The sequence below is a fragment of the Pelodiscus sinensis genome, unplaced genomic scaffold, assembly GCF_049634645.1.
Source record: "Pelodiscus sinensis isolate JC-2024 unplaced genomic scaffold, ASM4963464v1 ctg34, whole genome shotgun sequence".
Classification (NCBI taxonomy): Eukaryota; Metazoa; Chordata; order Testudines; family Trionychidae; genus Pelodiscus; species Pelodiscus sinensis.
The window spans coordinates 1,281,480-1,305,962 of NW_027465849.1; the positions used below are offsets into that span (position 1 = coordinate 1,281,480).

General features: G+C 50.6%; 1 protein-coding gene across 1 annotated transcript in view; it reads right to left on the reverse strand.

Moving 5' to 3' along the window:
• Positions 1-5,357: 5,357 nt before the first annotated feature.
• The window catches only part of LOC142823745 (uncharacterized), a 76,973-nt gene continuing 57,847 nt past the window's right edge, over positions 5,358-24,483 (reverse strand). Inside the window, exons 23-28 of the mRNA XM_075915065.1 lie at positions 22,848-22,874; positions 21,443-21,469; positions 19,984-20,010; positions 19,212-19,247; positions 14,937-14,963; positions 5,358-7,307 (exon numbers count right to left, since the gene is read on the reverse strand). Coding sequence (XP_075771180.1) covers positions 6,934-7,307; positions 14,937-14,963; positions 19,212-19,247; positions 19,984-20,010; positions 21,443-21,469; positions 22,848-22,874 — 518 coding nt within the window. The 3' untranslated portion in view covers positions 5,358-6,933. The remainder of the gene's footprint in view (positions 7,308-14,936; positions 14,964-19,211; positions 19,248-19,983; positions 20,011-21,442; positions 21,470-22,847; positions 22,875-24,483) is intronic.

Genomic DNA, 24,483 nt, shown 5'->3' on the forward strand with positions numbered 1-24,483 from the left:
CCTTTGCTCTGTTAGGGTATGTGTATACTTGCTCCCTCTTTCAAGAGAGGGATGCAAATGTAGACATTTGAAATTATAAATGAAGTCAGGATTTAAATAGCCCGTGCTTCATTTGCATATTTGCAGAAAGGCACTATTTTGAAATTCTTTATTTCAAGATAAAAAATGCTGTTTAGATGTGGTTATTTTGGGAGAAAACCCTTCTTCCGAAATAACCCTTATTCCTCATACGACGTTTAAGGGTTATTTCAGAAAAAGGGTTTTCTCTCAAAATAACTGCATCTAAACAGAGGTATGGGTGCAGGGCTGGGCTCAGTCATTACAGCCACATCTCTTACACACCAAGGCTACGTCTAGACTGCATCCCTTTTTCAGAAAAGGGATGTAAATTAGACGTATTGCGATTGCTAATGAAGCAGGGATTTAAATCTTCCCCGCTTCATTAGCATAAAAATGGCTGCTGCTTTTTTTCGGCACGGAACTTTGCCGCAGAAAAGCGCCAGTCTAGATGCGGATCTTTCGAAAAATAAAGCCTTTTCCAAAAGATCCCTTATCCCTTATTTCAAGAGGGAGGAAATGGGTGTGGATACATGGCACAGCCCAGTGGTATAAAATCCTGGTGCCAGAAATGAAATCTTCTCCTGTCCTGGGGAGATGCTCTTTGCAAAGGAAGCGTGAAACCTGATAAGGGGAAGTATCAGAGGGGTAGCAGTGTTAGTCTGAATCTGCAAAAGCGGCAAGGAGACCTGTGGCACCTTATAAACTAACCGAAGTGTTGGAGCATAAGCTTTCGTGGGCAAAGACCCACTTCATCAGATGCAAGTCTATAAGGTGCCACAGGACTGGTGATGGTGACCCGCTTCTCCAGAGGGACGACAGGTTGCATCTGGATGTCACATCATCGGAGAGCAGGGGTGAGCCAGGCACATAGCTCTAGCAATGTCTTCTTCCTCATTCGGAAGTTTTGGAGCCAACTGCTCCGTCACCAGCGTGTCCCAGCCGTCGGAACTGGTGTCTAGCTTCCAAAAGCATCTCTCTACCATGGGAGACGATTGCGAGGGCTTTGGTCCCACACACTGGTGGAGGTTCTTAAGGATGAGCTCAGAGTTGAGCTTATGCAGGAACATGAAGGCAGCCTGCATAAACTGCTGCAAAAACTTCAGCATGGTAGTGTTGGACCATCACATGCCCAGAGGCAGCTCTGGCTGCATGGCAAGGAGCGTGCTGTGATGTTCAAGGGCAGGGCAACCAAAGTACACAGTACAAATGCTTTGCTTTCCCTCAGAGAGGTAGGAAAGCAAGTTGAAGACCCTGACAAATGACTTTCTCAGCTAGCCTTAGGCAGCAGCACGTGGAAGTAACAGCTGATCTAATGCCCTGCCTGAATTGGTTCCAGGTGGCCTAAAATGTGAGATTCAGTACAATCAGTGTGTACAATATCTTTCAATATAACACATCACTATTTCATTTCACTTTTTGTGTATAGATGCTCTATTTTGAAATAAGCTTTTCTGACAGAAGTTTGCAGTGTAGACATGCTCTATTACTACTTTTATATTAAATGGTATTAAGTGTTTTGTCTTTTTGCTCAGTATTGTGTTTTGTTCTGTTTGCTATCCCTTGTGATTGCTTGACATTTATATATTATAATTAACACACATGTTCTTTCTTTATTACAAAATCCAGTTCATATGTTTCATATAGGAGGAGGAGGCAAAAAAAAAAAAAAAAAAAAAATCTGTGCATATCTCCCACCACATTAAGGGAGGGATGAATTTCAAGAATGCACAAGCGTAGCTCTTTATGTAGCACAAGACACTGATCACAGAAGGTGTATGTGGGCTCAGCAGGACACACACTCTCTGGACTTTGAGCTGGCCAGACCACAGATCAATGAAAACAGATTCCCAGCGCTCCTGCTGCGTGAGTCTCAGAGACAGGTAAAGTCCTGCAGAGCCTCACTGGATACCTCAGATGCTTCATCTCCCTTTCCCCACAGTGCCCACCCAGAGACATGGTGCCACCCCATGGTGACCAGCAGGGCTGGGGATCCAGAAGGGCCTGTTACACAAAGGGAACCCAGCCTGCTTGGCATCACTCTTCCTCCAAACTTAAGCCCCTAACATAGGAACAAGGGGAGAAAGGACACACCACTGAAATTTCCAGCTATTATTGTTTTCAAAATTTGAAGCAACACCAACCATTGTTCTGGACTGGAACTGCCTGACAAAGCATCACAAATATTTTCTCCAAAAAAAAAGACACCCCCAAAGACTCTCCCATTTCTCTAAAACTGCTCTACCCCTGAGCCCACGTGGGTAGTGCCTGGGCCACACACAGATGACGTTGGCCATGGGTCATACAGCACAGATGGGCCTAGAGGGGCGGGTCTCCTTGGAGGGTGGATCTGGCCTCAACGGGACTGGAGGAAGATGGGGGGGGGAACAGAAATGGGGCCTGGAGTATTCCCTGGAACTCTCTGGATGGTCCTGTGATTCCTTCCTCCCCCCCAAAAAAAGTATAGCTCATTTTGGTATCACTGTGTTGCCCCGGGAGTGGGTGGGGTTTTGGCTGCAGTCCCTGGGGGCTCAGAGCATCTCAGTGTGAATGCCTAAAAGGCTGGGAGTGGCCAGAGAACAATGCGCCAGGTGGGACAAACAAATTCTGTATGGACAGACAAACGAGAGTATTTCCTCCTCTGCCAGATCCCTGCACACAGGCAGCAGCTGGGAGCCTCTCACTATTGCTCCTCTGCCCCTCTTGGCCCCTGCCCAGGGCTAGTGAAAGAGGTGGCAGGGCTCCAATTCCAGCTGATCAGAAATGGGGCTGAGCCTAGCAGCAGTTGAGTGCAGGAACAGCTTTCCCAATGGTTCTAGCGGGAGAAGGTCAGCACCATTGGGGATGGGCCCATGGACATTCTCAGCCTTCATTTGTGAAAAGATGCTCAGACCCCCTGAGTCAGTGGCTGGGGCTAGAACTGATCAGCATTTTCTGGGTGGAGAAATGTCGCAGTGGAGAATCTAATTTTTCTGAAATCAGTGTTTGCGGAGGGCAGCAGAGATTGATCTTGCAGCAGAATTCCCGAGTGTGAGCCCATGAAGGACACAAATGCTGCCACCCCTTCTACCGTAACAGCAGGAAACCAGTGACTGAAGTGTGGGAAAGTTGTATTCCCATCCAGCCTTGGGGAAATATGAAGGGTCCAATGAGAACATCTTGCATGAGGATTATTGCTAAGAAAAGTCTCCTAGGAAAATCCCCCTTTGCTGTAAGCCCTCCCTGCGCTATTGCAAAAACCTCATGTCACAGTTACAGGCTGGCTGCTCCTCTGTGTCCCCGCTCTGAGTGACCCCTTGGGCCTTCCCTGCTCTGAGACCAGCCCTGGGCTATAGACTGGAACTGGTGGCCATCATGGGAAATGCAACGTAGGGCCCCATGGTGCCTCGGCACTAGGAATATTCCTGGCCCAGGAACCAGCTGCAGCAAAGTTCATTTCTGGTTCTCTCCCCCAGCACTGCTTGCCACCTTCGCGCCCTTCCCCATCCTCCATGCATCCCTCATTCTGCCCGACACCTTCAGCTGACTATAAATGGCTTGGTGACCCTGCGGCCTCGGGGGAGGTCTCCATGTTCTGTACCCCCTTTGCCTGCCCCTTTCCACATCTAAAGTCCCTCCTGGATCCCCTCCCTCCACACCCCCTTGCACACCCACATTCCCTCCCTGACCATTCATCTCCTCCTTCGGCCAAACTCCCTTCCATTGTCTTAGGCAGGCAGGCAGGGGAGGGTATTTGAGTGGGAGAGTGGTGAAGACTCCGGGTGTTCTGGGTACCATCAAATTTTGTGCAAATCTGGTGGCCATGCTGACTCCCAGCAGGTCTGACTGGACAAGGTAGTACCCAATGGGAGCTGTGACCACCCCTGACAGGAGAGACTCAAATAGCTTCTTACATGAAGGCTTATTTGATCTCAGCAGGAGGTGCCAGGAACAGTCAGAGAAGAGGATTTCACACACCGTAGGGGCTCCCCCAGACCTAGGCAGCCTGTCCTACTCCAGGCCCTTTTCTCTGGGGCTGGGGCTGTTTGTGCCCCACACAGGAGCTGCTCGAGGAGAGCTGCCGGCAACTGGCACCCTAGGCGGAATGCATGATCAGCACCCCCGCCTCCATAGCTCTCAATAGGGTGACATTAAATGCGGCGCCCTAGGCAACTGCCGAGTTGCCTACATCCATGGGCTGCCCCTGCATAGTCTCTGCCTGGCCCCTCCCCTCTCTTTGGGGCATCTGTCATAGCAGCACAAGGTCTGTGTTCCCTGGTGTGGCCCTCAGTCTGGGCTGACCCTGGGTGACTCAACAGGGTCCAGGGTGGTTGTCAGAGCAGCTGAGTCTGCAGGGTCTCTACTCCTTCAAGTGCCAGGAGGTGGGGGAATGGGGAAACCACTGCTCAAATTAAACCCTTGTGTTCATGACGTGATACCCAAAAAGTTTGGAAAGCAACAGACAAAGTTCAGAGATAAATTGCTGGCTGCTACCAGGTAGAAATGGCATGTTGGGTGGTGTCAGCGCCAGGAGAAAAGTGTCTCCCACCCTAACACCTCCCTGGGGTTCATCTCAACAAGGCTGCTTTGTCTTCACTAGGATCTGACACCAAGGGTACGTCTAAACTACATGGCTCCGTCGATGGAGCCATGTAGATTTGTTGTTTTGGCAAAGGCAAATGAAGCCACGATTTAAATGATCGCGGCTTCATTTACATTTACATTTACATGGCTGCCGTGCTGAGCCGACAAACAGCTGATCAGCTGTTTGTCCGCTCAGCGCGCTAGTCTGGACGCTCCCCTGCTGACATCAAAGCCCTTTGTCGGCAGCCCCGGGAAACCTCATCCCACGAGTAATAACGGGGCTGCCGACAAAGGGCTTTGATGTCGGCAGGGGAGCGTCCAGACTAGCGTGCTGAGCGGACAGACAGCTGATCAGCTGTTTGTTGGCTCAGTGCGGCAGCCATGTAAATTTAAATGAAGCCGCGACCATTTAAATCGCGGCTTCATTTGCCTTTGCCTATGTGTCTAATCTACATGCCTCTGATGACAGAGGCATGTAGTCTAGACACAGCCCAAGAGTGCTGCCTGGCCCAGCCAGATCATCACACACACAGCTTCCACCTAGCATGGACCCAGGATTTGTGGGCAGTGCTTCCCAGAGCTTCTGTCAATTGCTAGGTTCCATCACAACCTGCAGTTAACCAAGAACCAGGCCCTAGGGTGAAATGCATCATCCCCAGCAGTAACTCCAGACACGGCGCACAGGGCACTGGGGTCACATGTTAAAGAGTCGCACCAGCCGCAGGTAGAGGGTCACGTTTTATTTTTTTTAAAGCCAAAGCTGAGATTCTCCCCCAATCCCAGGACTCCAGGAGCTGAGGCTTTAGGGGAAGAGCGAACACCATGAGACTTGGCAACGCTGCAGCTGGCAGCCTGTTCCCTTCCTGGACCCCAACCCCCTGCTGCAATTTCCAACAGCGTCTGAACTTCCCTGAGTCCCTGTTCCATGAGAAGCTTCTACAGAATCGTCCCTGCTCCCTGTGAGCCCCGCCAGCCCTGCCAGAGCCCATGGGTTTTGTTCAATATCTTTATTAATGACCCAGATGAGGGGATGGATTGCACCCTCAGCAAGTTTGCAGATGACTCTAAGCTAGGGGAAGAGGTAGATACATTGGAGGACAGGGATAGGGTCCAAAGTGACCTAGACAGACTATAGGATTGGGCCAAAAGAAATCTGATGAGGTTCAACAAGGACAAGTGTAAAGTCCTGCACTTGGGATGGAAGAATCCCAAGCATAGTTACAAGCAGGGGACCAACCAGTTAAGTAGTAATTCTGCAGAAAAGGACCTGTGGGTTACAGTGGATGAGAAGCTGGATATGAGTCAACAGTGCACCCTTGTAGCCAAGAAGGCTAATGGCATATTAGGCTGCATTAGGAGGAGCATTGCCAGCAGATCCAGAGATGTCATTATTCCCTTTTATTCAGTATTGTGTCCAGTTCTGGGCCCCCCACTAAAAAAAGGATGTGGACATATTGGGAGGGTCCAGTGAAGAGCAACCAAAATGATTAGGGGGCTGGAGCCTATGACCTATGAGGCGAAGCTGAGAGAGTTGGGTCTGTTTATTCTGCAGAAGCGAAGAGTGAGGGGGGATTTGATAGCAGCCTGCAACTTCCTGAAGGGAGGTTCCAACAAGGCTGGAGAGAGGCTGTTCTCAGTAGTGACAGATGGCAGAACAAGGAGCAATGGGCTCAAGTTGTGGTGGGAGAGGTCCAGGTTGGAGATTAGAAAAACTATTTCCCTAGGAGGGTGGTGAAGCACTGGAATGGGTTACCTAGGGCAGTAGTGGAGTCTCCGTCCCTAGAGGTTTTTAAGTCTCTGCTTGACAAGGCCCTGGCCGGGTTGATTTAGTTGGGATTGGTCCTGCCTAGAGCAGGGGGCTGGACTTGATGACCTTCTGAGGTCTCTTCCAGCTCTATGGTTCTATGATTCTAGGATGCAGCTCAGTATCTGAGGCTGACACGAGTATCGCATGTGTGTGCAATGGAAGTGAGTCAGAGCCACTAAAAGTCCCTCCCCCTCCCCTTCCCCAATTGGTGTGTATGGAATTTTCTGTTTTACAGGCATATTAGTGCAGTTCTCTCCAGTCAGCACAGTGCAATGTCTGTGGGGTTCAGTTCTAAGTATTGCAAGTCAGTGCGGGAAGGTGCGGGGGGGGGGGGGGGAAGGAGGGTTCTTTTGACCCCAGGGAGGAGGAAAGTTCAGAACATCCCCATGTCTCTGCTTCCCCTTTCAGGGAGATTCCTTCCCAGGCACTGCGGTATGGGGCTGGTTCCTCCCTCATCGATGCTAGAGAATTGGCTCAGAGGGCCCCTATGGAGCTGAGTTTGGAGATCATGCATTTCTCTGTGTGACTCCCTTGGGTTTGGGAGGGGGAATGGGCTTCGGACATGGGGGGGTGGAAGATTCTTTTCCTCCTTCTGGCTGGGGCGTGTTTCCAGGTGTGGCTGCTCCTGCTCTGTTTGAATCCCCTTCTCCACTTAGGTTAGTGGCAGCAGCTTTGGGGTATTTTCTCTCCCAGGTGCCCTGAGCTGGTTTTTCCTGTTTGCTTGTTTCTTGGGGCAGAGAGAAATGCAGGCCCTGGGGCTCTTTCTCCTGTGGCAGGTAGGGAGCTGGCCTCATGGATGAGCGATTGTGCTGGGCTGTCCTGCCATTGTCAGACGCAGTGAGTCCAGAGTGATTGTTTTTAAGATCCAGAGTGACAGAAGCTGGGGAGAGACACCAAAGTAACCCCATTAGCCACAGGTCATGCAGGGACCCCAGGATCCTCCAGAGAGAGATTCCAGCCAAGAGATATGGGAGAAGGGAGAGCTCGGCTCATCCAGCCACTCCCTGCCACAAATGCTCCCTGAGCCACTCCACGCGTCTCTTCCCAGCTGTGTGTTGCGGGGAGGGGAAATGGGTTTCCCTGCCCTGTGTCCTTGGCAAGTCCAAATCCCAATCCTACTCAGGCATAAGTGTCAGCTCATGATGGGGCTATGGAAGGGGGAAGGGGGCTGCTCAGGCTGTTACAGTGCCCAGATGGGTCTGTATAAATTGCTCAGGGTTTGGTGGGGGAAACCTAGAGCTGTGAGTGAAGGGTGAGGGGCAGAGGGGCAAAGCTGGGGCACTGAGCAGAGACTGAGCTGCGCTGAGTGGGCAGGAAGGGGTCAGAGAAGGAGCTAAGGGCCAGACTCTGGTATTAACCATTGAAGTGTCCAGAGTGACTGGCCAGGCTAAGCCTGGATTTGGCTGCAGGAGCTTCCAAAGCTGGGCCTGGCCCATGAGCTGGTGGGGAGATGGGGGAGATGGAGTGAGACTCTGCCAGCTGTGGGGAGAGGCCTGAATGGGGCTATGGGATAGATGACGGGGTGGGGTTGGATCACTACTGAAGGGCTAATGGGAGATGGGGGACATCAAGACTAACTGAGGGGGGTTGGGAGGGAGCTGCCTGGGGTGAGACTTATAGCTCAGAGCAGTGTATTGGGAAACCAGACATGACATCTAGCCCCTGCTCTGCAACCAACACCCGCCTGCCCCACCTGTCACTGGGGGACCCACCACCTCGGACAGCCCAGCTACATAATACTGATATCACTGACCCCAACACAGCGAATGCTCAGCCCCTCCCAGCCCCACTCTCCCATGTAGCTCTGGGTATGTCTACACTTGCTCATTAATCTGAGCTAGGTAGGCAAATCAGGCAACCGGAGTTGCAAATGAAGCCCGGGATTTAAATATCCCAGGCTTTATTTGCATGTTCCTGTCCGGTCGCCATTTTTAAATCCCCCTTAGTTCGAATAAACTGCCCCCGGCTACACGCGGCAGTTTAAAGTTAAAATGAACTAAGTCCTTAGTTTGGATTAACTGTTACTCCTCGTGGCTCCTCAAATGGAGACACTCACTCCCAGATGCAGTGCAGACACAGCCCATGATCCAAGGGGCTCAGAGCTCACAGCAGGTATGAGGCCCAGCCCTGGTAATGTACAACAGACATGTTCCCAGATGTGGGCTCCTGTCCTGTCCCTGTTCTTATGGGAACCATATGGGCAGTGAGTCCCATCAGAGGATACCACACAGAACCCACTCAGAGCACAGTGCATTGGGAGGTTCTGTGCAATCAAGGTCAAGACCTAGGCTTGGAGAAGAAAACAGGACTGGAGTGAGGAGCTGAGGGCTCAGAGGGCAGGGAAGCTGTAGGTGGGGACTGAGGGATGCCAAGAGATCTGGGGTGGGGAGGAAGCCCAGGGCTGGGACAGCAGGAGGCTGCAGGCTATGGAGTGTTTGTCCCACGGAGAACCCGCTGCCCAGCCAAGTTCTGAGGCCTCTCCTAGTGCCCTGGCATGTGTGGTGTGTGCAGGACATGCTGGCTGTGTCTACACTGGGCCACTTATTCGGGAAAAACAGCCGCTTTTCCGGAATAAGCTGCGAGCTGTCTACACTGGCCCTTGAATTTATGGAAAAGCACTGACGATCTACTGTAAAATTGTCAGTGTTTTTCCGGAAAAAACTATTCTGCTCCCGCTCGGGCAAAAGTCCTTTTTCCGGAAAACTGTTCCGGAAAAGGGCCAGTGTAGACAGCCCAGTAGTCTTTTCTGGAAAAAAGCCCCGATCACGAAAATGACGATCGGGACTTTTTTCCGGAAAAGCGTCCGTGGCCAATGTAGACGCGCTTTTCCGGAAAAAAAGCCCCAATCATCATTTTCGGAAAAGCATCCTGCCAATGTAGACACTCTTTTTCCGGAAATACTTATAAGGGAAAACTGTTCTGTTTTAAGCATTTCCGGAAAATGGTGCCAGTGTAGACATAGCCGCTGTGTGGAGGACGTCATTCAGAGCCCTGGACGTTACTGAGCCAGACAGAGCAGCTGATACCTGACAGGGCTGATCTTGCTTTGAGGGGTGCCTTTGCTGCTTTGGAATTTCCTGCAATTGTATGGCTGGCAGGTGCCTAATGACTCCACTAGCTGCAGGATGACCTTGTGCTTGTGAAAGGTTGTGTATGGAGACAAGGACATGAGAGCTGCGAGTTCACTGACCAGTCTTGAGGAAGTGATCGCCAGAAGAAAACGTTTTCATGGTAAGAAAAGTGGTGAGGTTGCCATTGGTTCGAAAGGTGGTCTTGTGAGTGAGCGTAAGACCAATTCTAAGTCCGACGTGGGAGGGATGGGCCTTTGAGGTGGGTGAAGGTTCTGCAGATGGTTCTGCTATGCAGCAGGACATTTTCCACTTGTTGGGAGCACCGTTACTCTGCTCCCAAGAACCAGATAGGTACCATGCCGTTAGGTGCAGCATTTGTGGTTGGGGGTGAAGTATTGACCCCTGGTTCTGGGAGAACAGGTTTGGGTGGTTCAGAAGCGGGTAGAGAGGTCATAGAGACAGGTGATAAAGACATGTGAACCATATTTGTCGGGGCCAGGCTGGGGCTATCATGATCACTCAAACCCCATCTGTCTGTATCTTCTAGAGGACTCTGGGAATGAGAGGAATGGGTAGGAAGGCCTATAATAGGTGCCCCCCCAAGTGAGAAGCATGGCATCGCCCAAGGAGCAGGTCCCTATGTCCACTGGGGGTATTTGGAGTTCTGCCTGGTGGCATCTTTTTGGAATTGTGGAGAGTGTAACCGTTTCGAAGCATTGCCTGCAAACATATTTGTTTAATTGGTGCAGGTCCATGATAGGTCTCCAACCTCCTGTTCTCTTTTTGGAGAGAAAATATTTCAAATAAAACCTCCTCCCTTTGTATTTTTCGAGGACCTGCTCTATGGTTCCTATTTGAGGTGTAAAACCTCCTGGCAGAGCAGAGTCTTGTTAGAGGGGTCCCTGAAGATGGAGGGAGAGGATGGGGAGGTTGGAGGAATTGCCGTGAAGGGGATAGAATAACTATGGCTGATGATTTCTAGGACCCCTCAACACTCTGTAGTGATTGATGCCCACTGATTGTAAAAGTGGTGCAAGTGGTGGTGAAATATCTTGTGCTCGCTTGGTACTTTAATGGGGGGAGGTCAGGCAGACCCTTGACCAAATTTTCAAACTTGCTGCTTGGAGGCCTGCATCACTGAAGAGCGGTTGTTTGGGACTCTCTGTTGTTGGTTTTGGGGTCTGAAGTGGTTTTGTTCAAATGGTTGGTATTGGTGTTGTCTAGTGAAGGTTGTGTCCCAGCATCTTTGTTGGGTGTGAAGCACTTTCTTGATGTAGTGCATGAATCCTTGCTGGAATGTAGTGCTTCATCAGTACCTGCAGCAAACAGTTTTGCTTTATCGAATGGCAGTTCTTGTACTTTGGCCTGGAGGTCCTTAGAGACTCCCACTGCTTGCAGCCAAGATGAACATCCCATCACCATGGATGTTGCAGTGGACCTAGCCGCAGTATCTGAGGCATCCAGGGCCATTTGTAGCACTGTACAGGATATAGTGTTACCCTCCTTAATGATTGCCTTGAGCATAGGTCTTTTATCCTCTGCCAGATTGTACATGAGCTCTGCTAATTTCATGTAATTGTCAAAATTATGATTTTCAAGCAGTGCTGCATAGTTAGCTATGCGTTGATGAAGAGTACACTTTTTTTCCCAAACACATCCAGGCTTTTTGGGTTCTTGTCCTGTGCATGTGTTTTGAGCTGTGGGTTCTTGGACCTTTGATTGGCAACATCGACCACAAAGGAGTTTGGTTGAGGATGCAGGTAGAGAAAGTCCATGCCTTTAGATGGCACAAATTACTTCCTATCGGCTCTTTTATTAGTTGGAGAGGCCATGGCAGGTGTTTGCCAGACTTCATCGGCTGCCTCAAGGATTGCTTCATCTAAAAGCAGTGTGATTTTGGACTTGGCAGAGGGCTGTAGATTCTTTAGAAGTTTGTGTTGTTTCTCCTGGACCTCAGAACTACCTCCTGACTTGTAGCCACCCTTTTCGATAGATCCTGGAATTGCTTAATATCATCAGTGGGTGTTGGGTCATTTGAAATAATGGCCTTATTGGGAGCAGAGGATGAATTATCATTCGGTGCTACATCAGATCGGTGGATGGTTGGGTCTGTCCTTCTTCTAGATCTGAGCCCTCAGATGGGGAATGTGATGCATCTGAGAGCATGGAGGGCAGTGACCTTTGTGCAGGTGTAGGCATGCAGTGGAGGTGTGTTGTGGTGCCCAGTAATGATGGGGAACCATTGGCTGTGATGAGTGTCATAGTAATGCCAGTCAGCGTGCCATGGAGGATGTTGGTAATGTGGCAGTCTGTAAGCCCCATAATGTGCATATGCCCTATCTGGGGAGGACTGTTGCAAGGAGAACATGCTCCCTGTATCCCTGTGGTAGGCACTGAATTGTGATAAGGATGGTGACCATGGTGAGCCCCTTGTGAATGATGTTGTGGTGAAGACTCAGGAGGAGGCAGGGTCCTAGACCCCCTATCATGTGCTGGTGGCCCTTCTGTTTTGTGACCTCAGGAATGGCAATGGGATGGTAGACATGTGACCTGTTGCCACACTGGTCAGCACCTGTGGTGGTGGCATGGGTGTAGCCGTGACCCCAGGGGAGCTGGAATTAGTGTGGGTACTAGAGGGAAGCTGGAAGTTGACCTATCAGTTCTCTGTGCCACAGGCGAATGTTGTGCTGTGGGTTCGCAATGTGCTGGGGATCTTAAATGTGCCTGTGGTGATCCAGGTGCCACAGGGCCCTTGGTAGATGCCCTTTCATGGTAGCTGATTTCAAGGGCTGTTTTGAGCACGTCTTTGAGTCCATTATTCAGGAGGCTCAAGACTTTGCCATGCCTGGTTCATCTCCTTTGCTAATTCTTGAGGGGAGAGAGTGGGCTGGTGAGGGTCTAGGTTGTAAGAGTGTTCTCTGTGGAGAAGGGCTTGGGCATTTTCCCTGAGGAGAAGTTGCACTCACGCCTTATTGCCCCCTTGATAATTATGGGGGTCCAGAGCTCTATCCATACACTGTGTGCACACAGTGAGCACCCTTTCTTTGAGAGATCTCATTGTGAGGCTACGACAATGGACATATTTCTCAGGTATATGTGTGTCCTCGAAAAAGCATATACATTTGCTGTGGGCATCAGAGACTGGCGTAATTTCTTAGTATTTGCTGCATCTTTTCTCCTTGGGAGAGTTTGGCATGTCTCCCAGAAGCTATACAGAGTTGTAGAAGCAGCTGAGACTAAGGGTCACTGGTTTCTGTTTCGTTTTTATTTCTCTCCTTGCTGTGGATTGCTGCTGCGTGCTGGTAAAAGCTGGTAGTAGTAGCTTTTTTGCTTCTTTGTTTTCTGTGTAAAGAGAAGGGAGTCCTGTGTGTCTTAGGACTATCTAATATGAAAAGGCTGTTCTGCTTTGTCCCGCAGAAGAAGTTACTCTCCCTGTGCAGTAACGATGGTTCTTCGAGATGCGTGTCCCATGGGTGCTCCACTGTAGATGAATTTGCAGCAGTAGCTCGTGAAGGAGGAGGGTTCAGAGATAGTGTGCCGTAACTGTGGATAGCACCGCTGATGCCACTGCAAAGTCTGGTATGAGGAGATTGGAGATGGCATAATGTCTGGTGAACATGAAGTTCGATGACCATGTAGTGGCTCTGCAAATATCCTTCAGCGGTACTCCACTGAGGAAAGGGGTGGAGGGTCCTACCGCAAGAGTTGAATGGGCTCTCGTCGTTAATGGTAGTGGTTTATTTCACAGGGTATAGCATCTCCTTATACACTCGACGATAATCGAGGAGATGCATTGTGCAGATAGTGGGTAGCCCCTGGACTGTTCCGCCATAGATACTAAAAGCGTATTAGATTTCTGGAAGGGTCTAGTTCTTTCAATATAGAAGGCCAGCACTCATTTTATACCCAGTGTGTAGGCGTGCCTGTTCCAGCAAGGGATGTGGTTTGGGGTAACAGGTGGGCAGGATTATTGGTTCATTTATATGAAACTGCAAGTTCACCTTGGGGAGAAAACGCGGTTGTGGGCATAGTATGACTGCTTCGGGGGTGAACACCGTATACGGCGGTGAAGCTGATAAGGCGGCTAATTCGCCAACTCTTCTTGCTGAAGTTATTGCGAACAAGAAGATAACTTTCATGGAAAGTGTGTGGAGGTCACACGTTGCTAAAGGCTTGAAGGATTTATACATTAGTGTATTCAAGACCATCTCAAGGTCCTAAGGATGCGCCAGTTGCGTATGGTGTGGAAATAGGTTGTCCATTCCCTTCATGAATCTTTTCATCATTGGCCTTGGATAATCGGGAGGAAATGTTGGCAGGCGTTGTACACTGCCCTGAGCTCTAGAAAGTTGATGTGTTTCAACGATTCCTCGGGGGACCGTAGGCCCTGTATCTGTTCGTGTCTCAGGTGGGTACCCCATCCGAGGAGTGATGCGTTGGTCATAAGCTGCAATGTTGGCTGAGGATGGCGGAAAGGTATGCTGGACATCAGGTTGTCGTGAACGGTCCACCAGGCTAGCGAAATTATGACATGGAAAGGGATTACTATTGTCCTGTGGATATCGTGAGTGTTTGGAGGGCATGTCTTTTCCATACAACGCTGAAGGCACCAAAAATGTAACCTTGCCTGCTCGACGACATAAGTCGTGGACACCATATGCCCCATAAGTTGTAGGCAGTGTAGTATGGAGACTTTTGGGCTGGTCAGCAGTACCTGAATCAAATCCTGGATTGTTTGGAATCTGGTTATTAGTAAGAAGGTTTGCCTGTGGATGGAGTCAAGTTGGGCCCCGATAAACTGTTTTGATTGCTGAGGTTCCATAGATGACTTCGGGATGTTGAGAAGGAGACCCAGCGCCTCAAAAACTGTGCTCGTGGTATTTGTGGCATGGAGTGCCTCTATCAAAGACAGGGCTCTGATTAGGCAGTCGTCGAGATATAGAAAAACCATTATGTCAAGGCACTACAGCTAGGGTCTTGGAGAAAAACCTTGGAGCTGACGAGAGACCGAAAGGCAGGACCTTGTATTGGAAATACAAGTAATTGCATTACTCGTGCAATGAGGAGTAACAGTTAATTCGAGGGAAGGGTTTTAAATCAGACACAGCAAGTTAAATCGGGTGACTGGCATTTTAAAATGACGACCAGCCACGAATATGCTAATCAAGCGCGGGACATTTAAATCCCGTGCTTCATTAGCAACTTCAGTATGCTTCATTTGCCTCCCTAGTTCGAAGTAGGGAGCAAGTGTAGACATACCCTCTGTGTGTGACGCAGAGAGCTCACATTGTTAATAGGTTGACTTGGGTGAGTCAGATTTTGACCTGACCTGTCCCCTCAGCTCTACCCTGCGGTAGTGAAGGTTCTGGGTCTTCTCAGCACCCTCTGTGGCTGGAAGCCTCTGCCCAGGGGCTCCAAGGGGAGGTGGTTGGACTTACCGAGTTTTTGTCTCAGCTGCTCAAGTTCTGTGGATAGAACAGCAGAGAAGCGTTGTTTCAGTCTGTGTTGTTGTAATCACAGAGCCTTGGGACTGTTCCAAGCTAAGCTATATCTGTCCTACAATCGGGAATGAGCTTCCCAATTTGGGCAAGCAGACCTGTGTGAGCTTTACTCACACCAGTGTGCTCAGAGTGGACAATTAGCCAGAGGTAGCAAGTTTGGTGGCTTGGGCTGCTGCTCAGGCTAATCCCAGTCAGAGCCCATGATACCCACTTGGACCCCTGCCCTGAGCCCCCGGTACCCAGCCTCACTGATAATATTAGTGCCCCAGCTCTACTTAAGCCAGTGCATCGGCTCCCAAACTGGGGAGCTCACTCCCAGATACAGAAGCAACAGCTACAGGTCTCAGAACTGACAGGACATGTCAGAAAAGACAGCTATTGAATGACAGACAAGGTCACAGCACAGCCCTGAGACAGCTCACCAACTTCCCCGGAGTTCAGCACCTCTCCATGACAGCAGGGCAGGGTTTGAGGAGAAGGAGCATCCCCAGAAAACATGTGTCCCGTAGAGCAGGGATGGGAAACCTAAGCCCTGGTGGCTGGATTTGGCCCCCTGCTTGACTGGATCCAACCCTGAGGCTCTGGGATCTGCTCCCAGCTTTGGAGAGCCCAGGCCGGCACTCCAGCACCATCACCTCCCAATGGGGCTGGAGCACACAGTCTCCTCAGTTGCCCCCCATGGTTCTGGTGTGCAAGAGGAATGTGAGCTGTGTCTTTTTCCTTCTCACTCAGGGGTGACATCAGGGAAGGGTTGGTTTGGTTTTGCTTCTCCCTTGTGTGCTGTCCATGACAGATTTTTCTGTGGGTCATTGTCCTCCAACCTAAAAATATGGTTCCCCACACCTGCCGTAGAGAGGGGTCTATCCTGATTCAGCCTGTCACTGGGTTTCAAACCACCTATTTCTGGGCTGTGCAATTCCTATGTGATGTGATGCTGGTCTACAGAAGTATTAGCTCTAGGATTAGTGGAGGGAAGGAGCTTAGCTGCAGAAGGACTCCCTGGGCTGTGTGAGATTTACTGCCTGTGAAAGGGTCCACCCTCTCATGAGCACCCCTCTGTGGCTGAGGGATGTCTTGTGATCTCTCTGCCTAGCTTTCTGTAGGAAAGTATGTGGCCTGGAATCTGGCTTCTTTACCTCCTTGCTGTGGCTGCTGGGGGGAGGAGGAGAGGCCAGGCTCACCTGCCCCTCTGGGTCTCAGCCCAGGGACCCTGTAAGTAGAAGTTGCCTGCTGCAAGTCTCCACTGTTGGCTACTTCCTTGATCCCTGGGCCACTTCCCCAGGACCCTGCTCTGTCCAGTCATCACAGGGTTCTGAGGCTGGGCTCTCAACGCTCCCTGTCCAGGGTGCTATAACATCTTGTAATCAGGTTGTGGCAAGTCTTTGGTCACTGGAGCTTGGTCTTACCCAAGCCAAAGCTCAGTTTGCACTTGGAGTGGTCTGCGATGCTGCTGTTCTCCCAGTCAGTCCATAGATATGTGCGGGTAGAGCACTCCAGTGAGGAAGAGGCAGGCTCTAGCCCAAGGGTGGGCAATAATTTTTGATGGGGGGCACTCCAAGAATTTGGAAAGTGGTTGGGGCCACACTCTTCCTAGAGGAGGTGCGGGGTCTGGGATGGAGGTTGGGTGCAGAGGGGGCTGGGGTACCAGAAGCAGGCTATGGCCAGGAGACTTACCAGCCAGCAGGCAAACCTGCCTGCCTGCAGAGCTAAGGCATTCAGAGGTTAAAATGTTTCGCAGCAGGCCAGCATGCTTGCTTGCCCAGCCATGTACTGAGGAGAGGGAATGTGGTTCTTCTTGGCTGCCTGTGAGTCAAACAAGCAGCTCCCATTGGTTGGTCTAGACAGAAACCGGCCAATGGGTTTGTTCTGGGGGCAGGATGGCTCCTGAAACATCCCCCCTCCCCTCCAGTTTTGAAATAGAGGGGATGCCTGTGAGCCACTTTTCTGCACAGCAGTGGGGCTGCAGGGTAAGCAGGAAAGCCTGCCTGGGGTTCTCCGCTGTCTCCATGGGCTGGATTCAGTGGCTTGGCAGGTCACATCTGGTCCATGGCTGTATTTTACCCAGGCCTGCCCTAGTCTTTTATATCTGCCTGCTGGGCCCTGATTAGCCACAGCAGAGGCAGACACTCTGTCCTGCTTGGAAGATCTCTCTTCTGCTACTCTCACCAGGGTGAGGTGTGGAAAGGCCTCCAGCCTCCAGTCAGGGCATTGGGGCTTAGTCCACCCCATTAGTCTGCCCAAAACTAGAGTCATGGGTCTGGATAGGTCTAGAGTGACCATATTTCCCTTGGGGCTTAGGACTTCAGTCCTTCAGGGTGGAGGGAGGGAGGAGGTGCAGCCCTATGGGGAAGGCTGCCAGTGCTCAGGGCTTCAGTGGCCAAAGCCCTTAGTGCCAGGACTCCCTCTGGGGTTGGCAGCTTTCAGAAGTGATGTGCCAAGATTTAACTTATTCAAGGATCTGTGTGACGGGGCACGAGAGGGGTGGGGGCAAGAGCAGGCTGGGTATGGTGACTGTTTTGGGGGCCAGGGGCCATGCAAGTGAGAAGCAAAAAAACTCCACCAAAAATACCCAACCCTCGCTGATGTGGCTTCCAAAAGAGGCAGCTCAGTCTCTGTAGCTTCAGCCCCCCCCATCACATCTTCCCTCCATTCCATACTTGTTCACCTGCATTGCCCCATCCCCTTTAGGTACAACCCTTGCCCTCTCCCATCCTGCCCCTGCATCCTCCTTCACCACCCTCCAACCCCCACATTCCTGTGCCCCCAGCTCGGGCAGCAGCACTGTGATTAGGAGAGGTGTGTGTGGGGGAAGGGCAGCGGCTCCAGGGCTGGGACAGGCAGAGCCCACAGCTGCCCAACACTGGCTCCAGCCCAGCGGGACACTGGGGAAAGGCTTCCCTCACCCCACACAAACCTGAGGAGAGCAGCGTGGGCTCAGCCTCAGCTCTGTGAACCAGCCCTAAAGCAGGCAGCCTATAGATAGTAGGGGGAGGGTTAACCCCTTAGCTCCTAGAAGCTACATGCCCAGGCGGGCAGGGGCAACCACAGGGACATGAGCAAGCCTCTTCTGCCCCCCAGCCTTCCCAGCTGGAAGCCAGAGCTGTGGGGAGGAGAGGGGCCACAGGAAATCAGCTCGCCATAGGTTGCTGATCCCTAGAACCCTGCTGAGTGCTGCCGGCTCCTCCCCTCCCCTCCCCCGCTGCATGGGAAAGACAGGAATAAGTGCCCTTAAAAAAATTGGGATGCTGGTAACAGGCTTTTAATATGGGACTGTCCAAGGGAAAAGGGGCCAGATGGTCACCCTAGATATGCCCTAGCGCCCATGGGGAAACTTGTGGGTTGTGGCTCCTGTTAGAACACATTTCAGGGTGCACACCCAGAATACAGTAGGGTTTGGAATCCATTAATTTGAGGTCCTGAGATGGAGGGGTAGTGATGGGTGCGGGCTGCAGGAGGGAACAGAACTGGACAGGATGGGGGAGTCCAGGGCTGGGATAACAAGTAGGCATTGGGTTAGGGGTAAGGAACACTGGGATTGTCCTGGTAGCCCAAAGCTGGGATAGCGGGGGATTGTGGCTGCTGGGTGAGGAATATGACACCAGAGTTGAGTGCACACAGGGAGATCAGTTATGTGGCTCCTGCCAATGCCCTGGAATTTGGCTGTGTGCAAGATCAGGACACTGTTCAGATCTATGGACAGCACTGAGCAAGTTAAAGTAGCTGATACCTGGGAAGTGAGGTCTGGCTTCCAGGACCACCTACTGCCACAGGGTTTCCTGCAATTTAACAGCTTGCAGGTGTGTGATGTACCCACTGGTCCTGCCAGGACTGAGGGTAGGAGAGCAGGGTGGGATAGCAGAGGGCTGCTTGTAGTGATGATGGTGGGCTATGGCAGACCTGTCTCTGCATATGTCAGTCCAGGGCTGTGTAGCAGGGATCTTGTAGGTCAAAATTGAAATTCAGCCACAGAATTGCTCGAGGAAGTTTGCCCAGAGCCTAATTAAGCCCCACTGATCCATATACACTGCATTCACCTCCATCATTAAGGATGGCACTGAAATATGAGCTACCAACATAGTAATGTTGGGTTATTTCCAGGGCAGGGGGAGATGGTCATTAAGGTGACAGATGGCCAGACAGAGAGGGGTGATTTCTCCATCTCATTATTGTGTAAAAGCCAAGACACAGGTTTACTAGAAATCATCTGATTACCTGATTTCAAGTCCTCCTTCTCCTTCTTCTCAGTCTCTGAAATGTGGGGTGGGGGAGAGAAGGGTTAGACAAAGAGACGTGCTGTGAGATGCGTGTTCAACAGAATGACTTGGGTTAGTTACAGACACTCCACAGCCCCAGTCCCAGCAATGCAAGAGCCAAGCCACTTTGACAGGCGTGTGGATGGAAATACCCACAAACACAAAGGAGCCCCGGGACTGGCAAAGCATTTAACCGTGATGGGAAGAGGTGGATCTGGATCCGGATACAGCTCTGACATTCTCAGCCCTTCTGTCTCAGGTAAATTCCTTGTCTGTGTTACTAACAGCCCTTCAGAGCAACAGAGCTCTGCACTCCACGTGCGACTAGGGAATGGACGTGCAGATGTTGGGGTTCAGGCCTGGAATCTGTCCTTGGCCAACACCATGGAAATATGAATTACATTTGGGGAGTGGCCCAGAAGAGCCGGTATTGCTCAATTATCTGTTGGAAATGGCTGGCTCCTTCTCCTGCTTCAGCACAATGTGGTTGGTGCTCAGCTGAAAAAAGCCAGGTGCCTCTGGGCTTTCTAACAGGATGTGAGAGCAGGTAACCCCTGTCTTTGCTGCATAGAGCTCTCAATGCTGCCGTGGGACTGAGCTGACTCTACTGTGACTCTGACTTCAGCCCAAACTGATCCCTCAGCCCGGCCTGCAGTGTTAGTGCTTCTGGATCCATTCAGCGTGGTGTGTGACTGGAAGCCTCTATCTGGAGCTGTGTTGGATGAACTTACCGAGATTCTCCTGCAGTTTGCTGCACTCTGGGGAGGGAAGAGGAGGAGAGAATCCTGGAGTCAGTGAGGGTCATTCCAAGCACAGTGACATGGGGCTGTTCTCTGCTTGGGAGTGAGCATCCCAGCCACACTGCAGCTGGGAGTGAACATCCCAGACTGGGCAGCAAACACAGGCTAGGCCTGCTTGTGCCCAGGCACTGAGAGCAGAAGAGCAGCTGGGGTCACCATGGACAGCATCTGATCCAGCACCGTCCACCGTCCAACCGTCCAACTGGGCACATTTAGCCACTACCCCTGCTACACAACCAGCACTAAGATTTCAGTGTCCCCCACTGAAATCCAGCTAGTGTGTGTCTGGCTACACGAATGAGGCAGCACTCACCAACATGCCATGTAGATGTGACCCATGAGTCAAGGGACTCAGAACCGACAGGATAGGTCACACAAAACTGGTTAATAGGCAGCGGACAAGAGACACAATAGCCGATAAAGAGCCCACAAATGGCCATAATTGGCAGCACCCTCCATTGATGGCACGGCAAGGAATGAGGGAAAGGATCATTGCTTCTAAACATGTATCCCATAGAGAGAGGCCTGCTCTGCTGCACCCTGTCACCCTGCCTCAGACCTGTTATTTCTGTGCCATGCAACCCCAGTGTTGCACGAATTTGCACAAGTGTGTAAATCTAGGGTGAGTGGTTGGCAGGACTTTAGCTGAAGAAAGGCTCCATAGGGCTGTTTGGGTCCGGATTTACTGTCCATCACTAGATACAAGGGCGCAGGTCTTGTCCCAGGGTTCATGGATACACTGTAGGTTGTGCTTCATGTCCAAATGTAGCTTGCTGAGCACATACAGAGTGGATTGGTATTTGGATTCTTCTTTCATTTGTGGCAGGGGCAGGGCAGAGTGACAGGGGGAAGCAGGGTTGGAAAGTAAAGGGCTGGGGTAGCAGGTATGCAGTGGGTCAGGAGCAATGAGAAAGAGCAGCACCATGGGTAACCCAGGGCTTGGGCCATGGGCTTCTGAAATTCTGGGGCACCAGCAGGAAACCCAGCATGGGGACAGCAGATATTTTGCAGGTCAGAACTTAGATAGAGCCACCACACTGTCTGGAGCAATTTTATCAGTCCTTGACTTGAGGCCTGTCTGCAGTCTCATAGTTGGGCCTACCTGGGTCTGATTTGCAGAATGAGCTCAAACTACGGCCCTTACACAGTCCTCTTCCAGTCCCACCAACCCACAGGAGGGACAGCAATTCACTTTCAGTTGTTAAAAGTAATATAGACATTTGAGTTTCAAACTCTGCAGTGTTTTTTTTCCCTACAGCTGTGGAAGTGGTCTGTGTGTGTGGCTGGGGGGGGGAGGGGGGAAGGCGAGAGGAATGGTGACAGAAGATCTCAGAAAGTCATTTCACAGTGTGAAAGCAGAGAAACATTAACAAGGGAGTTAGCTACATACCTGATTCAAAAATCTTCCTCTTATTACCTGAAATGAAAGAGTTAGAATTGGAATGTAACCCATAACAACTAGGGTGAGTTGCGGACACCCCATACTCAGCAGCTCAGAAAGGAGCTGGGCTGGATGTTAATGGTATACACCAACGTGCAGGAGCCTGGGGATTTACAAAATACCTAACCTGATGGCACTCATGGGGCTAGAGTCTGATACAGCTCTGACATTTCCAGCCTTTCTCCTAAGAGGAATTCCTGTTCTGTGTTACTAAGGCTACATATAGAGAGCATTTCTTTTGCAGGACAATGGAGGTAACCTGGAAAAGTAATGCTGTGTTCAACAAAGGCATCCATTTTCCAGGAAAAAAAATCGAAAAAGCAGACCCACTCTTTCACTATACCAGTAAACCTCATTCAAAGAGGCATATGGATGTGTTGAAAGTGCATTTTTTCCAAAATTTGGCACTGTGTAGAGGTGCCAAATTTCAGAAAAGCCTCTTTTGAAAGTAAATTGGAAAATTCACATATCTTTTCCCAATTTAATTCTGAAATCTAGATGTAGCCTGACTGCCCTTTGGAGCACCAAAGCTCTGCACTCCAGATGTAACTCGGGGATGTGAGTACTGAGAGCTAGAGCTCAGAGATGCAATCTGGCACTGGCCACAAAGTCAAATCTGGTCTCTTCCTCATTTCAAGTTTCTGGAAAATGACACACAGAGGCAACATTCCAGCAGTTGTCTCTGGGACGCAGATACCCCCTCTCAGGATCCATCAGAACATGTCACTGGCTTTGGATTGTCACAGGCCAGGTGACACGTGTCTGTCTGATCAGACAAAAGGGCAGGTAACCCCCTGTCTGCTGCACAGAGATCACCACGGTGCACTGGGACCAGAGTGACTCCAGTGCGACTTTCATTCCAGCCAGAACTCTTCACTCAGCCCTGCACTCTTTGAAACCTCAGATTAGGCCTTCCAGCTCTAACTAGGAGATGGACATGCAGAGGATCAGAGTTCAGTCCTTGGATCTCTTCTCAGCTACAATACATGGAAATGGAGGCCTGAATCTGGTCTCTTGCTCATCTCCATATTCTGATAGGATGCAGAAAACATTGCAACTCCCATGTGTCAGAAGCAACTGCCCTCTTTTCCTATTCCATCAGAACATGTAAGTGGCTTTGTATTGTCACAGGATAGGTGACACCTGTCTCTCCATCATGACATGAGAGCAGGTAACCCTGTGTCTGCAGCACAGAGCTCACAGTGGTGCCACGGGACTGGGATATGCGGTGTGAGTCAGGTTTTGAACCACTCTGGCCACTGAGCTCTGCCCTGTATTGTTGGGGCTTCTAGATCTTCTCAGCTCTACATGTGTCCCTTCCCTAGGGCTCAACGTAGGAGGTGAGTGGACTTACCCAGATCATGATGCAGCTTCTGGCATTCTGCAAACAAAAGGAGACAAATGTTGGTTCAGTCTGGCTGGTTGTATACACAGCGCCATGGGAATGTTCCAAATTGAGCTACATCTCTCCTGCAATCAGGAGTGAGCTTCCCAGGTTAAGCAGGCAGACAAGTAGGAGCTTTACTCGTGTAGTGCGCAAGGAGTAGCGAGATAGCCGGGGGTGTCATGTTTAATGGCTTGGGCTGCTGCTCAAGTACAATCCAATTCATATCCCCTGATAGCTACTTGGGCAACTGCCCTGAGCCACTTCCTGCGGTATCCCAGCCACAGCGATGTTATTAGCGCACTAGCTCTACTTGAGCTAAGAGGCCTGGATCCCAGAGCTGGAGAACTCCCAGTTGCAGCATCAACACTCCTGATGAGTGAAGGATTGAAGAATGGGCAAGACATGCTGAAAAAGACTGTTCATCGTGAACAACAGACAAGGGTATGGAGGAGCAGAGAAACAGAGCTTACATTTGCCCCAGACATGGCTCCTCCTCATGACAACAGCGCAGGGAATGAGGAGAGGGAGCATCATTATAAGACACGTATCCTGTATGGGGTGGCCTGCCTGCTGCAGCCTGTCACATGGCCGCACATCATCTGTGTCTGTGCCGTGCAATGCCTGTGTGGTGCTGAACTGCACAAGTGTGGAACTCCAGGGTCACTGTTTGGCAGAAGTTTAGCTGTAGAAGGGCTCTGTGGAGCTGGGAAGCTCTGGATTTACAGCTCACACAAAGATACAAGGAGTCAGGTCTTGTCCCAGGGCAGAGTGGCAGGAGGGGGCAGGGTTCTGAAGTCCAGGATGGGGGAACCAGGCATGTAGAGAATAGAGCATAATAGGCAAGAGCAGTGCAATGGGTGACCCAGAGTGTGGAGCGTGGGCTTCTGGGGATTGAGGGGCACCAGCAGAACTAAGTGCAATGCAGGAAGCCCAGCACTAGGACAGCAGATATATACATGTCAGCACTGAGTTGTATCCAGAGAATTGCAAGTAGGAAGATTGCTCAGCCCCTGGCTCAGGGCTTGCCTAAGCAATGTCATAGCTGGGACTACAGGGATGTGATTTGCAATATGCCCCAAAATTCTGCTTGTACATCTGCTGAAAAGATGCAGCAGGCTGCCCTGACATCGTTCTCTGCAAGTAGGAGCTTGTGAATGCAAACTAGGAACATTTGAATTCCCACCTGCAGCATCCAGATAGAGTTAATACAGTTCAGGGCTATGATGTGCATTGAATTCACAACCCTGTAACCTGATTCTTTTCCCAGTGTAGACTTAGCCTGAATTTTGTCAACCCACAGGCTTTAAATTCACTCTCAGTTGTAAAGGAGAATATTGAAATTTGAGCTTCAAACTCTGCATTTTATTTTCTCGCCACAGCAGAGGGAAGGGGAAGATCAAGAAGATGACAGAAGTCCATGCAGGGTATTTGGGGATTTTTCTATGTATTCACTGTGGCTACATCTACACTGGCATGATTTTCCGGAAATGCTTAAAATGAAACAGTTTTCCGTTATAAGTATTTCCGGAAAAAAAGCATCTACATTGGCAGGATGCTTTTCCGGAAAAGCCCTTTTTCCGGAAAGGCATCCATGGCCAAAGTA